Source organism: Coregonus lavaretus (assembly GCF_964263955.1).
Source record: "Coregonus lavaretus genome assembly, contig: HAP1_SCAFFOLD_298, whole genome shotgun sequence".
NCBI classification, from domain to species: Eukaryota; Metazoa; Chordata; class Actinopteri; order Salmoniformes; family Salmonidae; genus Coregonus; species Coregonus lavaretus.
The window spans coordinates 204,187-224,224 of NW_028157548.1; the positions used below are offsets into that span (position 1 = coordinate 204,187).

General features: G+C 44.3%; 1 protein-coding gene across 1 annotated transcript; it reads right to left on the reverse strand.

Moving 5' to 3' along the window:
* Positions 1-202: 202 nt before the first annotated feature.
* Positions 203-17,347, reverse strand: LOC311125287 (uncharacterized protein). Its single transcript, XM_084199334.1, has 2 exons — positions 16,494-17,347; positions 203-1,002 (listed from the first exon to the last, which is right to left on the reverse strand). Exons 1-2 carry the CDS (start codon positions 17,041-17,043, stop codon positions 404-406), a joined length of 1,149 nt encoding a protein of 382 aa, XP_084055460.1. The 5' UTR covers positions 17,044-17,347; the 3' UTR covers positions 203-403.
* Positions 17,348-20,038: the final 2,691 nt, after the last annotated feature.

Sequence of the window (20,038 nt, forward strand, 5' to 3'; positions counted from 1 at the left end):
AAAGGCATCAGAGATTATTTATAATCTGTCACAGAAACTGGAATCCATCTCCCCAGATCAGTCAATAAATGCTTCTGGTATTGACTTATATGCTGCCCCTGTCTTCATGTTGTTGCTGGACATATCTTTTTTAAAATGTGTGTAGGTCACCTAAATCATCAGAAAAATTGCCCCTCCTGAGAATTTTTTCAGGAGCCGCCACTGTAGTGAACAACATCAGGGAGTTTATCCTTGTATCAAATCAATCAATCAAAGCTCAAAGAAAACGAAATACATATTTTAAAATATTTAATCTGATTTTAGACATGATCATGTCTCGAGATGAAAAACAGGCCTATTCTTTTATTTTTTTCATAAATACAATATGATTTAATGTGGCATAAACAAAAACACTAATTCTCAGTCAAAAACATAAGTCAGAACACAGCCTCTCTATTCTCTCATGTGATTTCAGGTCCTCTGACCGGGAAAATGTCTTTCCACAATTAGAGCAGTGGAATGTCTTCTCCTGTGTATGTATCCTCTGATGTGATTTCAGGCTCCCTAACTGAGTAAAACTCTTTCCACAGTGGGAGCAGTGGTAGGGATTTTCTCCTGTGTGCATTCTCTCATGTGTTTTCAGGCCTTGTAACCACCTAAAACTCTTTTCACAGTGGGAACAGTGGTAGGGCTTTTCTCCTGTGTGTATTCTCTCATGCCTTTTCAGGCCTTGTAACCACCTAAAAGTCATTCCACATTGGGAGCAGTGGTAATGCTTCTCTTCAGAGTGTGTTATTTTGTGTATTTTCAGGTTCACTAACTCTGTAAAACGCTTTCCGCACTGGGAGCATTGAAAAGGCTTTTCTCCTGTGTGTGTCCTCTCATGCTCTTTTAGGTTTCGTAACTTAGTAAAACTCTTTCCACAGTGGGAGCAGTGGTGTGGTCTCGCTGGTTTGGACATCTCTGGGTCTGGTTCCCCTGAAGGACTCTTCCCACTGTCAGAGTTATAGTCTGGTCCCTCTCCTGCCAAAGACAGACAGAGTATTTAGTTAAATACTAAACAGAGACATAAATGAAATCTCCACATGATAAAACGTTCTTCCTATGACGTTTAATTTAGACTAGATCCATATATAACCTGAGGCCAGTTTTCACAACATTTCATCTTTAAAAATAAACTTGATGAGATTTTAAAAACAAAATGATGTAGCGCTCCAAATCTAATCTTTCTCTCATAGAATGTCATGTTTATAGGCTGAGCAGAGCTCTATAATAATAGATAATGTCATGTTTATAGGCTGAGCAGAGCTCTATAATAATAGATCATGTCATGTTTATAGGCTGAGCAGAGCTCTATAATAATAGATCATGTTTATAGGCTGAACAGAGCTCTATAATAATAGATAATGTCATGTTTATAGGCTGATCAGAGCTCTATAATAATAGATCATGTCATGTTTTAGGCTGATCAGAGCTCTATAATAATAGATAATGTCATGTTTATAGGCTGATCAGAGCTCTATAATAATAGATCATGTTTATAGGCTGAACAGAGCTCTATAATAATAGATAATGTCATGTTTATAGGCTGATCAGAGCTCTATAATAATAGATCATGTCATGTTTTAGGCTGATCAGAGCTCTATAATAATAGATAATGTCATGTTTATAGGCTGATCAGAGCTCTATAATAATAGATAATGCCATGTTTTAGGCTGAGCAGAGCTCTATAATAATAGATCATGTTTATAGGCTGAACAGAGCTCTATAATAATAGATAATGTCATGTTTATAGGCTGAGCAGAGCTCTATAATAATAGATAATGTCATGTTTATAGGCTGAGCAGAGCTCTATAATAATAGATAATGTCATGTTTATAGTCTGAGCAGAGCTCTATAATAATAGATAATGTCATGTTTATAGGCTGATCAGAGCTCTATAATAATAGATCATGTCATGTTTTAGGCTGATCAGAGCTCTATAATAATAGATAATGTCATGTTTTAGGCTGATCAGAGCTCTATAATAATAGATCATGTCATGTTTATAGGCTGATCAGAGCTCTATAATAATAGATAATGTCATGTTTATAGGCTGATCAGAGCTCTATAATAATAGATAATGTCATGTTTTAGGCTCAGCAGAGTAATATATTAATAATAAATGATACACTGAGTATTACAAAACATTAGGAACACGTTCTCCTTTCATGACAGACTGACCAGGTGAAAGCTATGATCCCTTATTGATGTCACTTTGTTAAATCCACTTCAAATCAGTGTAGATGAACGGGAGGAGACGGGTTAAAGAAGGATTTTTTAAAGCCTTGAGACATTCATTGTGTATTTGTGCCATTCAGAGGGTGAATGAGACAAGACAAAATATTTAAGTGCCTTAGAGCGGGGTACGGTAGTAGGTGCCAGGCGCACCGGGGTTGGTGTCAAGAACTGCAAACGGTGCTGGGGTCATGCTCAACAGTGTTCCCGTGTGTATCAAGAACGGTCCAAAGGACCCAAAGGACATCCAGCCAACTTAACATTTACATTTTAGTCATTTAGCAGACGCTCTTATCCAGAGCCACTTACAGTTAGTGAGTCATTTAGCAGACGCTCTTATCCAGAGCCACTTACAGTTAGTGAGTCATTTAGCAGACGCTCTTATCCAGAGCCACTTACAGTTAGTGGGTCATTTAGCAGAACGCTCTTATCCAGAGCCACTTACAGTTAGTGAGTCATTTAGCAGAACTTATCCAGAGCCACTTACAGTTAGTGGGTCATTTAGCAGAACGCTCTTATCCAGAGCCACTTACAGTTAGTGGGTCATTTAGCAGAACGCTCTTATCCAGAGCCACTTACAGTTAGTGAGTCATTTAGCAGAACGCTCTTATCCAGAGCCACTTACAGTTAGTGAGTCATTTAGCAGAACTTATCCAGAGCCACTTACAGTTAGTGGGTCATTTAGCAGAACGCTCTTATCCAGAGCCACTTACAGTTAGTGGGTCATTTAGCAGAACGCTCTTATCCAGAGCCACTTACAGTTAGTGAGTGATTTAGCAGACGCTCTTATCCAGAGCCACTTACAGTTAGTGAGTCATTTAGCAGAACGCTCTTATCCAGAGCCACTTACAGTTAGTGGGTCATTTAGCAGACGCTCTTATCCGGAGCCACTTACAGTTAGTGGGTCATTTAGCAGAACGCTCTTATCCAGAGCCACTTACAGTTAGTGAGTCATTTAGCAGACGCTCTTATCCAGAGAGACTTACAGTTAGTGAGTCATTTAGCAGAACGCTCTTATCCAGAGCCACTAACAGTTAGTGAGTCATTTAGCAGAACGCTCTTATCCAGAGCCACTTACAGTTAGTGAGTCATTTAGCAGAACGCTCTTATCCAGAGCCACTTACAGTTAGTGAGTCATTTAGCAGACGCTCTTATCCAGAGCCACTTACAGTTAGTGAGTCATTTAGCAGAACGCTCTTATCCAGAGCCACTTACAGTTAGTGGGTCATTTAGCAGAACGCTCTTATCCAGAGCCACTTACAGTTAGTGAGTCATTTAGCAGATGCTCTTAACCAGAGCCACTTACAGTTAGTGAGTTATTTAGCAGACGCTCTTATCCAGAGCCACTTACAGTTAGTGAGTCATTTAGCAGACGCTCTTATCCAGAGCCACTTACAGTTAGTGAGTCATTTAGCAGAACGCTCTTATCCAGAGCCACTTACAGTTAGTGAGTCATTTAGCAGACGCTCTTATCCAGAGCCACTTACAGTTAGTGGGTCATTTAGCAGAACGCTCTTATCCAGAGCCACTTACAGTTAGTGAGTCATTTAGCAGAACTTATCCAGAGCCACTTACAGTTAGTGGGTCATTTAGCAGAACGCTCTTATCCAGAGCCACTTACAGTTAGTGGGTCATTTAGCAGAACGCTCTTATCCAGAGCCACTTACAGTTAGTGAGTGATTTAGCAGACGCTCTTATCCAGAGCCACTTACAGTTAGTGAGTCATTTAGCAGAACGCTCTTATCCAGAGCCACTTACAGTTAGTGGGTCATTTAGCAGACGCTCTTATCCGGAGCCACTTACAGTTAGTGGGTCATTTAGCAGAACGCTCTTATCCAGAGCCACTTACAGTTAGTGAGTCATTTAGCAGACGCTCTTATCCAGAGAGACTTACAGTTAGTGAGTCATTTAGCAGAACGCTCTTATCCAGAGCCACTAACAGTTAGTGAGTCATTTAGCAGAACGCTCTTATCCAGAGCCACTTACAGTTAGTGAGTCATTTAGCAGAACGCTCTTATCCAGAGCCACTTACAGTTAGTGAGTCATTTAGCAGACGCTCTTATCCAGAGCCACTTACAGTTAGTGAGTCATTTAGCAGAACGCTCTTATCCAGAGCCACTTACAGTTAGTGGGTCATTTAGCAGAACGCTCTTATCCAGAGCCACTTACAGTTAGTGAGTCATTTAGCAGATGCTCTTAACCAGAGCCACTTACAGTTAGTGAGTTATTTAGCAGACGCTCTTATCCAGAGCCACTTACAGTTAGTGAGTCATTTAGCAGACGCTCTTATCCAGAGCCACTTACAGTTAGTGAGTCATTTAGCAGAACGCTCTTATCCAGAGCCACTTACAGTTAGTGAGTCATTTAGCAGACGCTCTTATCCAGAGCCACTTACAGTTAGTGAGTCATTTAGCAGAACGCTCTTATCCAGAGCCACTTACAGTTAGTGAGTCATTTAGCAGACGCTCTTATCCAGAGCCACTTACAGTTAGTGAGTCATTTAGCAGACGCTCTTATCCAGAGCCACTTACAGTTAGTGAGTCATTTAGCAGACGCTCTTATCCAGAGCCACTTACAGTTAGTGAGTCATTTAGCAGAACGCAATCTTATCCAGAGCCACTTACTGTTAGTGAGTCATTTAGCAGAACGCTCTTATCCAGAGCCACTTACAGTTAGTGAGTCATTTAGCAGACGCTCTTATCTAGAGCCACTTACAGTTAGTGAGTCATTTAGCAGACGCTCTTATCTAGAGCCACTTACAGTTAGTGGGTCATTTAGCAGACGCTCTTATCCAGAGCCACTTACAGTTAGTGAGTCATTTAGCAGAACGCTCTTATCCAGAGCCACTTACAGTTAGTGAGTCATTTAGCAGAACGCTCTTATCCAGAGCCACTTACAGTTAGTGAGTCATTTAGCAGACGCTCTTATCCAGAGCCACTTACAGTTAGTGAGTCATTTAGCAGAACGCTCTTATCCAGAGCCACTTACAGTTAGTGAGTCATTTAGCAGACGCTCTTATCCAGAGCCACTTACAGTTAGTGGGTCATTTAGCAGACGCTCTTATCCAGAGCCACTTACAGTTAGTGAGTCATTTAGCAGACGCTCTTATCCAGAGCCACTTACAGTTAGTGAGTCATTTAGCAGACGCTCTTATCCAGAGCCACTTACAGTTAGTGAGTCATTTAGCAGACGCTCTTATCCAGAGCCACTTACAGTTAGTGAGTCATTTAGCAGACGCTCTTATCCAGAGCCACTTACAGTTAGTGAGTCATTTAGCAGAACGCTCTTATCCAGAGCCACTTACAGTTAGTGAGTCATTTAGCAGACGCTCTTATCCAGAGCCACTTACAGTTAGTGAGTCATTTAGCAGACGCTCTTATCCAGAGCCACTTACAGTTAGTGAGTCATTTAGCAGAACGCTCTTATCCAGAGCCACTTACAGTTAGTGAGTCATTTAGCAGAACGCTCTTATCCAGAGCCACTTACAGTTAGTGAGTCATTTAGCAGACGCTCTTATCCAGAGCCACTTACAGTTAGTGAGTCATTTAGCAGACGCTCTTATCCAGAGCCACTTACAGTTAGTGAGTCATTTAGCAGACGCTCTTATCCAGAGCCACTTACAGTTAGTGAGTCATTTAGCAGACGCTCTTATCCAGAGCCACTTACAGTTAGTGAGTCATTTAGAAGACGCTCTTATCCAGAGCCACTTACAGTTAGAGAGTCATTTAGCAGAACGCTCTTATCCAGAGCCACTTACAGTTAGTGAGTCCTTTAGCAGACGCTCTTATCCAGAGCCACTTACAGTTAGTGAGTCATTTAGCAAAACGCTCTTATCCAGAGCCACTAACAGTTAGTGAGTCATTTAGCAGAACGCTCTTATCCAGAGCCACTTACAGTTAGTGGGTCATTTAGCAGACGCTCTTATCCAGAGCCACTTACAGTTAGTGAGTCATTTAGCAAAACGCTCTTATCCAGAGCCACTAACAGTTAGTGAGTCATTTAGCAAAACGCTCTTATCCAGAGCCACTTACAGTTAGTGGGTCATTTAGCAGACGCTCTTATCCAGAGCCACTTACAGTTAGTGAGTCATTTAGCAAAACGCTCTTATCCAGAGCCACTTACAGTTAGTGAGTCATTTAGCAAAACGCTCTTATCCAGAGCCACTAACAGTTAGAGAGTCATTTAGCAGAACGCTCTTATCAGAGCCACTTACAGTTAGTGAGTCATTTAGCAGACGCTCTTATCCAGAGAGACTTACAGTTAGTGAGTCATTTAGCAGACGCTCTTATCCAGAGCCACTTACAGTTAGTGAGTCATTTAGCAGACGCTCTTATCCAGAGCCACTTACAGTTAGTGAGTCATTTAGCAGAACGCTCTTATCCAGAGCCACTTACAGTTAGTGAGTCATTTAGCAGACGCTCTTATCCAGAGCCACTTACAGTTAGTGAGTCATTTAGCAGACGCTCTTATCCAGAGCCACTTACAGTTAGTGAGTCATTTAGCAGACGCTCTTACCCAGAGCCACTTACAGTTAGTGAGTCATTTAGCAGACGCTCTTATCCAGAGCCACTTAAGGTTAGTGAGTCATTTAGCAGACACTCTTATCCAGAGCCACTTACAATTAGTGAGTCATTTAGCAGAATGCTCTTATCCAGAGCCACTTACAGTTAGTGAGTCATTTAGCAGACGCTCTTATCCAGAGCCACTTACAGTTAGTGAGTCATTTAGCAGACGCTCTTATCCAGAGCCACTTACAGTTAGTGAGTCATTTAGCAGACGCTCTTATCCAGAGCCACTTAAAGTTAGTGAGTCATTTAGCAGACGCTCTTATCCAGAGCCACTTACAGTTAGTGAGTCATTTAGCAGACGCTCTTATCCAGAGCCACTTACAGTTAGTGAGTCATTTAGCAGACGCTCTTATCCAGAGCCACTTACAGTTAGTGAGTCATTTAGCAGACGCTCTTATCCAGAGCCACTTACAGTTAGTGAGTCATTTAGCAGACGCTCTTATCCAGAGCCACTTACAGTTAGTGAGTCATTTAGCAGACGCTCTTATCCAGAGCCACTTACAGTTAGTGAGTCATTTAGCAGAACGCTCTTATCCAGAGCCACTAACAGTTAGAGAGTCATTTAGCAGACGCTCTTATCCAGAGCCACTTACAGTTAGAGAGTCATTTAGCAGACGCTCTTATCCAGAGCCACTAACAGTTAGTGAGTCATTTAGCAGACGCTCTTATCCAGAGCCACTTACAGTTAGTGAGTCATTTAGCAGACGCTCTTATCCAGAGCCACTTACAGTTAGCGAGTCATTTAGCAGAACGCTCTTATCCAGAGCCACTTACAGTTAGTGAGTCATTTAGCAGAACGCTCTTATCCAGAGCCACTTACAGTTAGTGAGTCATTTAGCAGACGCTCTTATCCAGAGCCACTTACAGTTAGTGAGTCATTTAGCAGAACGCTCTTATCCAGAGCCACTTACAGTTAGTGAGTCATTTAGCAGAACGCTCTTATCCAGAGCCACTTACAGTTAGTGAGTCATTTAGCAGATGCTCTTATCCAGAGCCACTTACAGTTAGTGAGTCATTTAGCAGACGCTCTTATCCAGAGCCACTTACAGTTAGTGAGTCATTTAGCAGAATGCTCTTATCCAGAGCCACTTACAGTTAGTGAGTCATTTAGCAGACGCTCTTATCCAGAGCCACTTACAGTTAGTGAGTCATTTAGCAGACGCTCTTATCCAGAGCCACTTACAGTTAGTGGGTCATTTAGCAGACGCTCTTATCCAGAGCCACTTAAAGTTAGTGAGTCATTTAGCAGACGCTCTTATCCAGAGCCACTTACAGTTAGTGAGTCATTTAGCAGACGCTCTTATCCAGAGCCACTTACAGTTAGTGAGTCATTTAGCAGACGCTCTTATCCAGAGCCACTTACAGTTGGTGAGTCATTTAGCAGACGCTCTTATCCAGAGCCACTTACAGTTAGTGAGTCATTTAGCAGACGCTCTTATCCAGAGCCACTTACAGTTAGTGAGTCATTTAGCAGAACGCTCTTATCCAGAGCCACTTACAGTTAGTGCATTCATAGCTAGGTGGGACTACCACATATCACAAGCATTGTCAATAAAGCATTGTCATATCACACTTTTCCTCAATAAAAAGGGGGGGGGGGGGGGGGGGCCTTAGCCCGCTGTACCACTTGGGAGGCCTGATAGGGGTCTATGCTAAATGCTACATCATTTACAACAGTTGTCTGCCCAGTTGATAATGGCCCACTGAAACTACATAGGGGCCTATGCTACATCATTTACAACAGTTGTCTGCCCAGTTGATAATGGCCCACTGAAACTACATAGGGGCCTATGCTACATCATTTACAACAGTTGTCTGCCCAGTTGATAATGGCCCACTGAAACTACATAGGGGCCTATGCTACATCATTTACAACAGTTGTCTGCCCAGTTGATAATGGCCCACTGAAACTACAAATTACATACAGTGCCTTCAGTAAGTATTCACACCCCTTGATGATTTTTTCCCTAACTTTGTTGTGTTACTGTCACAAACGAGACTCCCGCTGTTCCTCCTGCTCACCACCAGAGGGAACCCTCTCCTGAGTATTAAACCCCTGAACTATATTTCCCACATACCTGGCTCTGATTACCGTTGCACCTGACTCCCATCAGTAGACTATTTAGGTGCTCTCAAACTCTCTCTCTTTGCGAAGTCTTGTTAACCCTGGTGATCATTTCTGAGCGTTTTCGCCTGTGTCTGTCTGCCCGTGGATTTACTCTGGACTGTTTTTCCCTCCTTGATTCTTTGCTGCCTGCCCTGGACTATATTCTTTACTGGACTGATTTTTGTAAGCTTGCTGCCTGCCCTGACCTTATGCCTGTACCTGGATTACGATTTGCCTTATCCCTACTGTTGTGTCTGCTGGCGATTGACCCTGTTTGTACGACCAAGATTGTAATAAAACTGCAAATGGATCCTCATTCTCCTGGAGCATCATTACAGTTACAGCCCAAATAAAACATTTATTAAATAGAGATTTGGTGTCACTGGCCTATACACGATACCCCATAATGTCAAAGTGGAATTGTTTTGACATTTGGGCTGTCCCCGACTAAAGAAAATCTTGGTCGAATGAAAGTCGTCTGTTCTTTCTACCAATCGAATGCTAGAAATGTTTAAATGTGTATTTTTCCATTTATAGACACACACTGTGTTTTAATGAAATCAACTATATGCATTGAGCTTGTCTGATGCTTTAAGCTTACGGTTTGATGCCTCGAGGGCGCCAGAGATCTAGATCAACTGACAACCATTCTCCTCCCGCTCCTGCTGGCTTTCACAGATTCTGCCGTCTCCTGAAGTTGCCAGTGACCGGCTACATGAGGAGTCGGCAACCTTTCTCATGTGGAATGCCAATTGATTGTCAGGGTTGAGTGTAGAGGGAACGTGGAATCACACGCAGGACACAGAGATTCAAAAAACAGATGTCTTTAGTGAAGTCCGACAGTACAAGCCAACACGGCAACAGGCCACAGGCGAAACAAGCGTACACTGGACTGTCCAAAGTAAATGCGCACAACGTGCAGGACTCTCTCAAACAACACGAAAATACAGAGAGCACAGAACAGCGGACCAACATCTACACGTGACATCGAACAATTACACACAACACCTGACCAAACACAAGAGAACTAAATAGGGTGCCTAATGAACACTAAACAATGAACAGGTGTAACAAACAGACAAAACCAATCAAACATGAAACATCGAACGGTGGCAGCGAGTACTCCGGAGACGACGACCGCCGAAGCCTGCCCGAACAAGGAGAAGGAGCCGCCTCGGCCGAAACCGTGACATTGATCTTACCATTTCTACCGATTCGCGTGCCAGTTATGGTTTTCATATGCACATTTTTCGTGGAACAGTTTCATTTAATTTATAATAACGTCTTCATATCTCAATATCGTTATCATGTGGTTAATCAAAAGTAAAATCTAAATGAAAATGATACAAACCTAAAAACGAACTTATTTTGCCAACTACAGTACCAGTCAAAAGTTTGGACACACTTACTCATTCCAGGGTTTCTTTATTTTTAGTATTTTCTACATTGTATAATAATAGTAACACATATGGAATCATGTAGTAACCAAAAAAAGTGTTAAACAAATTAAAATATATTTTATATTTGAGATTCTTTCAAAGTAGCCACCCTTTGCCTTGATGACAGCTTTGCACACTCTTGGCATTCTCTCAACCAGCTTCAAGAGGTAGTCACCTGGAATGCGTTTCAATTAACAGGTGTGCCTTGTTAAAAGTTAATCTGTGGAATTTATTTCCATCTTAATGCGTTTGAGCCAATCAGTTGTGTTGTGACAAGGTAGGGGTGGTATACAGAAAATAGCCCTATTTGGTAAAAGACCAAGTCCATATTATGGCAAGAACAGCTCAAATAAGCAAAGAGAAACAACAGTCCATCATTACTTTAAGACATGAAGGTCAGTCAGTACGGAACATTTCAAGAACATCGAAAGTTTCTTCAAGTTCAGTCGCAAAAACCATCAAGCACTATGATGAAACTGGCTCTCATGAGGACCGCCACAGTAAAGGAAGACCCAGAGTTAGCTCTGCTGCAGAGGATAAGTTCATTAGAGTTTCCAGCCTCAGAAATTGCAGCCCAAATAACTGCTTCACAGAGTTCAAGTAACAGACACATCTCAACATCAACTGTTCAGAGGAGACTGCGTGAATCAGGCCTTCAGGGTCGAATTGCTGCAAAGAAACCACTACTAAAGGACACCAATAATAAGAAGAGACTTGCTTGGGCCAAGAAACACGAGCAATGGACATTAGACCGGTGGAAATGTGTCCTTTGGTCTGGAGTCCAAATTTGAGATTATTGGTTCCAACTGCTGTGAGACACAGAGTAGGTGAACGGATGATCTCCGCATGTGTGGTTCCCACCGTGAAGCATGGAGGAGGAGGTGTGATGGTGTGGGGGTGCTTTGCTAGTTACACTGTCAGTGATTTATTTAGAATTCAAAGCATGGCTACCAGCATGTCTACCACAGCATTCTGCAGCGATATGCCATCCCATCTGGTTTGGGCTTAGTGGGACTATGATTTGTTTTTCAACAGGACAATAACCCAACACACCTCCAGGCTGTGTAAGGGCTATTTGACCAAGAAGGAGAGTGATGGAGTGCTGCATCAGATGACCTGGCTTCCACAATCACCCAACCTCAACCCAAGTGAGATGGTTTGGGATGAGTTGGACCGCAGAGTGAAGGAAAAGCAGCCAACAAGTGCTCAGCATATGTGGGAACTCCTTCAAGACTGTTGGAAAAGCATTCCAGGTGAAGCTGGTTGAGAGAATGCCAAGAGTTTGCAAAACTGTCATCAAGGCAAAGAGTGGCTACTTTGAAAAATCTAAAATCTAAAATATATTTTGATTCGTTTAACACTTTTTTGGTTACTACATGATTCCATATGTGTTATTTCATAGTTTCGATGTCTTCACTATTATTCTACAATGTAGAAAATAGTCAAAATAAAGAAAAACCCTTGAATGAATAGGTGTGTCCAAACTTGTGATTGGTACTGTATGTAAAAATAGCCTACATAAAGCCAACCAATAAAAACATGTAGGTAGAAAATATCCTGATAAAAATAAATATCCTTTAAATCACATTGGCTAAGCATGGCCGGTCTGCAACAAACTTGAAACATGGTATCAACTGGGTCCAGCCCAACAAACTTGAAACATGGTATCAACTGGGTCCAGCCCAACGAACTTGAAACATGGTATCAACTGGTTCCAGCCCAACGAATTTGAAACATGGTATCAACTGTCCAGCCCAACGAACTTGAAACATGGTATCAACTGGGTCCAGCCCAACGAACTTGAAACATGGTATCAACTGGTTCCAGCCCAACGAACTTGAAACATGGTATCAACTGTCCAGCCCAACGAACTTGAAACATGGTATCAACTGTCCAGCCCAACGAACTTGAAACATGGTATCAACTGTCCAGCCCAACGAACTTGAAACATGGTATCAACTGGGTCCAGCCCAATGAACTTGAAACATGGTATCAGCTGGGTCCAGCCCAACGAACTTGAAACATGGTATCAACTGGGTCCAGCCCAACGAACTTGAAACATGGTATCAACTGTCCAGCCCAACGAACTTGAAACATGGTATCAACTGGGTCCAGCCCAACGAACTTGAAACATGGTATCAACTGGGTCCAGCCCAACGAACTTGAAACATGGTATCAACTGGGTCCAGCCCAACGAACTTGAAACATGGTATCAACTGGGTCCAGCCCAATGAACTTGAAACATGGTATCAACTGGGTCCAGCCCAACAAACTTGAAACATGGTATCAACTGGTTCCAGCCCAACGAACTTGAAACATGGTATCAACTGTCCAGCCCAACGAACTTGAAACATGGTATCAACTGTCCAGCCCAACGAACTTGAAACATGGTATCAACTGTCCAGCCCAACGAACTTGAAACATGGTATCAACTGGGTCCAGCCCAATGAACTTGAAACATGGTATCAACTGGGTCCAGCCCAACGAACTTGAAACATGGTATCAACTGGGTCCAGCCCAACGAACTTGAAACATGGTATCAACTGTCCAGCCCAACGAACTTGAAACATGGTATCAACTGGGTCCAGCCCAACGAACTTGAAACATGGTATCAACTGGGTCCAGCCCAACGAACTTGAAACATGGTATCAACTGGGTCCAGCCCAACGAACTTGAAACATGGTATCAACTGGGTCCAGCCCAATGAACTTGAAACATGGTATCAACTGGGTCCAGCCCAACAAACTTGAAACATGGTATCAACTGGGTCCAGCCCAACGAACTTGAAACATGGTATCAACTGGGTCCAGCCCAACAAACTTGAAACATGGTATCAACTGGGTCCAGCCCAACGAACTTGAAACATGGTATCAACTGGGTCCAGCCCAACGAACTTGAAACATGGTATCAACTAGGTCCAGCCCAACGAACTTGAAACATGGTATCAACTGGGTCCAGCCTAACGAACTTGAAACATGGTATCAACTGGGTCCAGCCCAACGAACTTGAAACATGATATCAACTGTCCAGCCCAACGAACTTGAAACATGGTATCAACTGGGTCCAGCCCAAAGAACTTGAAACATGGTATCAACTGTCCAGCCCAACGAACTTGAAACATGGTATCAACTGGGTCCAGCCCAATGAACTTGAAACATGGTATCAACTGGGTCCAGCCCAATGAACTTGAAACATGGTATCAACTGGGTCCAGCCCAACAAACTTGAAACATGGTATCAACTGGGTCCAGCCCAACAAACTTGAAACATGGTATCAACTGGGTCCAGCCCAACGAACTTGAAACATGGTATCAACTGTCCAGCCCAACGAACTTGAAACATGGTATCAACTGTCCAGCCCAACGAACTTGAAACATGGTATCAACTGGGTCCAGCCCAATGAACTTGAAACATGGTATCAACTGGGTCCAGCCCAACAAACTTGAAACATGGTATCAACTGGGTCCAGCCCAACGAACTTGAAACATGGTATCAACTGGGTCCAGCCCAACAAACTTGAAACATGGTATCAACTGGGTCCAGCCCAACGAACTTGAAACATGGTATCAACTGGGTCCAGCCCAACGAACTTGAAACATGGTATCAACTAGGTCCAGCCCAACGGACTTGAAACATGGTATCAACTGTCCAGCCCAACGAACTTGAAACATGGTATCAACTGGATCCAGCCCAATGAACTTGAAACATGGTATCAACTGGGTCCAGCCCAATGAACTTGAAACATGGTATCAACTGGGTCCAGCCCAACAAATTTGAAACATGGTATCAACTGGGTCCAGCCCAACGAACTTGAAACATGGTATCAACTGTCCAGCCCAACGAACTTGAAACATGGTATCAACTGTCCAGCCCAACGAACTTGAAACATGGTATCAACTGGGTCCAGCCCAATGAACTTGAAACATGGTATCAACTGGGTCCAGCCCAACGAACTTGAAACATGGTATCAACTGGGTCCAGCCCAACGAACTTGAAACATGGTATCAACTGGGTCCAGCCCAACGAACTTGAAATATGGTATCAACTGGGTCCAGCCCAATGAACTTGAAACATGGTATCAACTGGGTCCAGCCCAACAAACTTGAAACATGGTATCAACTGGGTCCAGCCCAACGAACTTGAAACATGGTATCAACTGGGTCCAGCCCAACAAACTTGAAACATGGTATCAACTGGGTCCAGCCCAACGAACTTGAAACATGGTATCAACTGGGTCCAGCCCAACGAACTTGAAGCATGGTATCAACTAGGTCCAGCCCAACAAACTTGAAACATGGTATCAACTGGGTCCAGCCTAACGAACTTGAAACATGGTATCAACTGGGTCCAGCCCAACGAACTTGAAACATGGTATCAACTGTCCAGCCCAACGAACTTGAAACATGGTATCAACTGGGTCCAGCCCAACGAACTTGAAACATGGTATCAACTGTCCAGCCCAACGAACTTGAAACATGGTATCAATTGTCCAGCCCAACGAACTTGAAACATGGTATCAACTGGGTCCAGCCCAATGAACTTGAAGCATGGTATCAACTGGGTCCAGCCCAACAAACTTGAAACATGGTATCAACTGGGTCCAGCCCAACGAACTTGAAACATGGTATCAACTGTCCAGCCCAACGAACTTGAAACATGGTATCAACTGGGTCCAGCCCAATGAACTTGAAACATGGTATCAACTGTCCAGCCCAACGAACTTGAAACATGGTATCAACTGGGTCCAGCCCAACGAACTTGAAACATGGTATCAGCTGTCCAGCCCAACGAACTTGAAACATGGTATCAACTGGGTCCAGCCCAACGAACTTGAAACATGGTATCAACTGGGTCCAGCCCAACGAACTTGAAACATGGTATCAACTGGGTCCAGCCCAACGAACTTGAAACATGGTATCAACTGGGTCCAGCCCAATGAACTTGAAACATGGTATCAACTGTCCAGCCTGAAGGTTGTGCTATCGAACTTGCAACATTGTATCAAATATTCTGGGCCCTCAGTTTCCTGCTCCAGTGAGCTCGGGACAGACACAGCTGCTATTTGAGCAAGGGATAAGAAGCAGTGGTTGATTTGGGCAGGAGCTCACCGGAGCTGAGTACCGGCACCTCAGATTGTTTTTATAGAATATCAGCTCAAAAGAATTGTGGAGCTCTTGCACCTAAATATAAACAGTACCAGCACCCAAAATGAGAACCGGAACCTATTTCAGTCCAAGTCAAGCACTGATAAGAAGCCTATTTTATGACGTATCCCACTGGATCGGAGCATTACAATTTTCCCTTTCACGCTGAGCGGTTATCTATGAGGTGTTATACGCATCTATACCTCGATTGTAAAATGTACATTTAAACAATTTAAATAGTTAGATGTGTATAACGCCTCATGGTTATCAAAGGGAGAGAGCTGGAAAGATTTTTCAAATACATTGAGAAACTATTGTCATTCTCAGTGGATGTAAAAACAGACTTTGCTTGAGGTGAAGAAAACATGACTTTGAGAAACTCCACAGTTCATTAGTGGTGGTGCGTTAAGCCAATCATAAATACTATCAGATCCCCAAAATGGGCACATTTATAAGGCAACATTTGCGCGCAGGCCAGGTAGCCTATAGGACTACTTCTATGAATAATCAGGCCAGGTAGCCTATAGGACTACTTCTATGAATAATCAGGCCAGGTAGCCTATAGTCCTACTTCTATGAATAATCAGGCCAGGTAGCCTATAGTCCTACTTCTATGAATAATCAGGCCAGGTAGCCTATAGGACTACTTCTATGAATAATCAGGCCAGGTAGCCTATAGTCCTACTTCTATGAATAATCAGGTGAGTGTCCTTTACTCAACATTGACAGGAACGCTGCAAACAGAAGATCATTAATAAATTGACAAAACTCAGATTCTGGAACTATTCAGATTCTGGAACTATTCATATTCTGGAACTATTCAGATTCTGGAACTATTTAGATTCTGGAACTATAAACTCGTAAAATGGAATGAAATAAACCATAACTTGTTTTCTCACAAGTGTAGCAGGTTGTTGTGGTCCTCAAACAAAGTGTCCACTCTGACAATGAGAACAGGAAGACATTAAGATAGTGCTTACTGTATGTACGGGTGTTAATCAGATCTCCAGGCTTCTCTTCTGCTTCTTTCACTGTGACAGTTCTCTCCTTCACGGCAAAAACGTCTTCCTCTTCTTTCACTGTGACAGTCATCTCCTCCTCTTCCTCTTTCACCCCACAAACTCCATCCTCTTTCTCATCCTCCTCCTCTTTCACTGTAACATTCTCTTCTTTCACTCTGAAAGCTTCCTCCTCTTCTTTCACTCTGAAAGCTTCCTCCTCCTCTTTCACTCTGAAAGCTTCCTCCTCCTCTTTCACTCTGAAAGCTTCCTCCTCTTCTTTCACTCTGAAAGCTTCCTCCTCCTCTTTCACTCTGAAAGCTTCCTCCTCCTCTTTCACTCTGAAAGCTTCCACCTCTTCTTTCACTCTGAAAGCTTCCTCCTCCTCTTTCACTCTGAAAGCTTCCTCCTCTTCTTTCACTGTAACATCCTCCTCCTCTTTCACTCTGAACGCGTCTTCCTCTTCTTTCACTGTAACGTCTTTCTCTTCTTCTTTCACGGTAACAGCCTCACCCTCTACTTGTTTTTGCATTGTAACATCCTCCTCTTCCTCCTCCTCTTTCACTAGAGCTTATTTCTCCGTCCAGCAGACCTCCTCTTCTTTAGCAGGAGGAGAGTAGCTTAATGAGCTCATGGTCGGGGATGTTAGCTAGCTAGGCTAGGCTAGTGCTAACTTAACCAGCCAGCTAGCTGACTAACAACAACAACGTCAACATGAAATTAAATGGGGTAACTGAGTGCTTCTACGCACAGAAGTGCGTTTAAAACATAGTGGCATATAAACAACGAAATAGTCTAAAGAGCTTGAATGTCCCGACTATGTTGCCTAACAAGCTACCGAGGAGGCTGTTGTTGTTGTTGAAGAAGCGTCCCGTCCTCAAGATTATACGTCACACTGGTAAACATCGCCTGAAAGACCCACATCGCCATCTACTGACTGGAGTGGGTGAAGCAGTTGAGGGGATCTTTATATTTATTTTTCTCCGTTACATAATATACAGTGTCAAAAACACAACCAGTCGTATACAATGGGGGGTGGGGGAAATACATCTGAACTGGGCTTTATGGCTTTATGGCTTTATGGGTTTATGGTGGGGGGGAACTGGGCTTTATGGCTTTATGGTAGGGGGGGAACTGGGCTTTATGGTGGGGGGGGAACTGGGCTTTATGGCTTTATGGTGGGGGGGAACTGGGCTTTATGGCTTTATGGTGGGGGGGAACTGGGCTTTATGTCTTTATGGTGGGGGGGGGGAACTGGGCTTTATGGCTTTATGGTGGGGGGGAACTGGGCTTTATGGCTTTATGGTGGGGGGGGAACTGGGCTTTATGGCTTTATGGTGGGGGGGGAACTGGGCTTTATGGCTTTATGGTGGGGGGGGGGAACTGGGCTTTATGGGTTTATGGTGGGGGGGGAACTGGGCTTTATGGCTTTATGGTGGGGGGGGAACTGGGCTTTATGGCTTTATGGTGGGGGGGGAACTGGGCTTTATGGCTTTATGGTGGGGGGGGGGAACTGGGCTTTATGGCTTTATGGTGGGGGGGGGAACTGGGCTTTATGGCTTTATGGTGGGGGGGAACTGGGCTTTATGGCTTTATGGTGGGGGGGAAACTGGGCTTTATGGCTTTATGGTGGGGGGGGGGGGGGAACTGGGCTTTATGGCTTTATGATGGGGGGAACTGGGCTTTATGGCTTTATGGCTTTATGGATTTATGGCTTTATGGTGGGGGGGGAACTGGGCTTTATGGCTTTATGGTGGGGGGGGGAACTGGGCTTTATGGCTTTATGGTGGGGGGGGAACTGGGCTTTATGGCTTTATGGTGGGGGGGGGGGGAACTGGGCTTTATGGCTTTATGGTGGGGGGGGAAACTGGGCTTTATGGCTTCATGGTGGGGGGGAACTGGGCTTTATGGCTTTATGGTGGGGGGGGGGGGACTGGGCTTTATGGCTTTATGGTGGGGGGGGGAACTGGGGTTTATGGGTTTATGGTGGGGGGGAACTGGGCTTTATGGCTTTATGGTGGGGGGGGAACTGGGCTTTATGGCTTTATGGTGGGGGGGAACTGGGCTTTATGGCTTTATGGTGGGGGGGAACTGGGCTTTATGGCTTTATGGTGGGGGGGGAACTGGGCTTTATGGCTTTATGGTGGGGGGGGGAACTGGGCTTTATAGCTTTATGGTGGGGGGGGAACTGGGCTTTATGGCTTCATGGTGGGGGGGGGGGGAACTGGGCTTTATGGCTTTATGGTGGGGGGGGAACTGGGCTTTATGGCTTTATGGCTTTATGGCTTTATGGTGGGGGGGGAACTGGGCTTTATGGCTTTATGGTGGGGGGGGAACTGGGCTTTATGGCTTTATGGCTTTATGGTGGGGGGGGGGGGAACTGGGCTTTATGGCTTTATGGTGGGGGGGGAACTGGGCTTTATGGCTTTATGGTGGGGGGGGGGGAACTGGGCTTTATGGCTTTATGGTGGGGGGGGAACTGGGCTTTATGGCTTTATGGTGGGGGGGGGAACTGGGCTTTATGGCTTTATGGTGGGGGGGGAACTGGGCTTTATGGCTTTATGGTGGGGGGGGAACTGGGCTTTATGGCTTTATGGTGGGGGGGGAACTGGGCTTTATGGCTTTATGGTGGGGGGGGAACTGGGCTTTATGGCTTTATGGTGGGGGGGAACTGGGCTTTATGGCTTTATGGTGGGGGGGAACTGGGCTTTATAGCTTTATGGTGGGGGGGGAACTGGGCTTTATGGCTTTATGGTGGGGGGGGGAACTGGGCTTTATGGCTTTATGGTGGGGGGGGGAACTGGGCTTTATGGCTTTATGGTGGGGGGGGAACTGGGCTTTATGGCTTTATGGTGGGGGGGGAACTGGGCTTTATGGCTTTATGGTGGGGGGGGAACTGGGCTTTATGGCTTTATGGCTATTCTGACACTCGAACTGAAGTAGCTAGCCAATATCAGCGTGGTTTTTCAGAGCACAGACAGAAATGTAACACAAGGTCAAATAACTTTATGCAACATAAATTAGATAGTTAGGACTAAACTAGTGAAGCGACAAAATGCATATTGAATAAAACAGTCCAATGCTGCGACCTGATTAGGGTCAGAAACAAAATGTCATCAAAGGTAAACTCCTCGGGGCAGCTACTCCTCCAGTAGAATGGGCCAGACGGTCAAATCCCCAACACAATGCCTGGCAGATCTAAACCTAATGTCTGCATCCAGATCTAATGGGCCAGACGGTCAAATCCCCAACACAATGCCTGGCAGGTCTAAACCTAATGTCTGCATCCAGATCTAATGGGCCAGACGGTCAAATCCCCAACACAATGCCTGGCAGATCTAAACCTAATGTCTGCATCCAGATCTAATGGGCCAGACGGTCAAATCCCCAACACAATGCCTGGCAGATCTAAACCTAATGTCTGCATCCAGATCTAATGGGTTTGACGGTCAAATCCCCAACACAATGCCTGGCAGGTCTAAACCTAATGTCTGCATCCAGATCTAATGGGCCAGACGGTCAAATCC

Bases quoted from the DNA above. Each gene is read 5' to 3' on its own strand.
- LOC311125287 (XM_084199334.1), bottom strand. From the start codon at position 17,043: ATGCAAAAACAAGTAGAGGGTGAGGCTGTTACCGTGAAAGAAGAAGAG. The intron at 1,003-16,493 runs GTAAGCACTATC...TGTCTTTGGCAG, and splicing joins GATTAACACCCGTACATACA to GAGAGGGACCAGACTATAAC.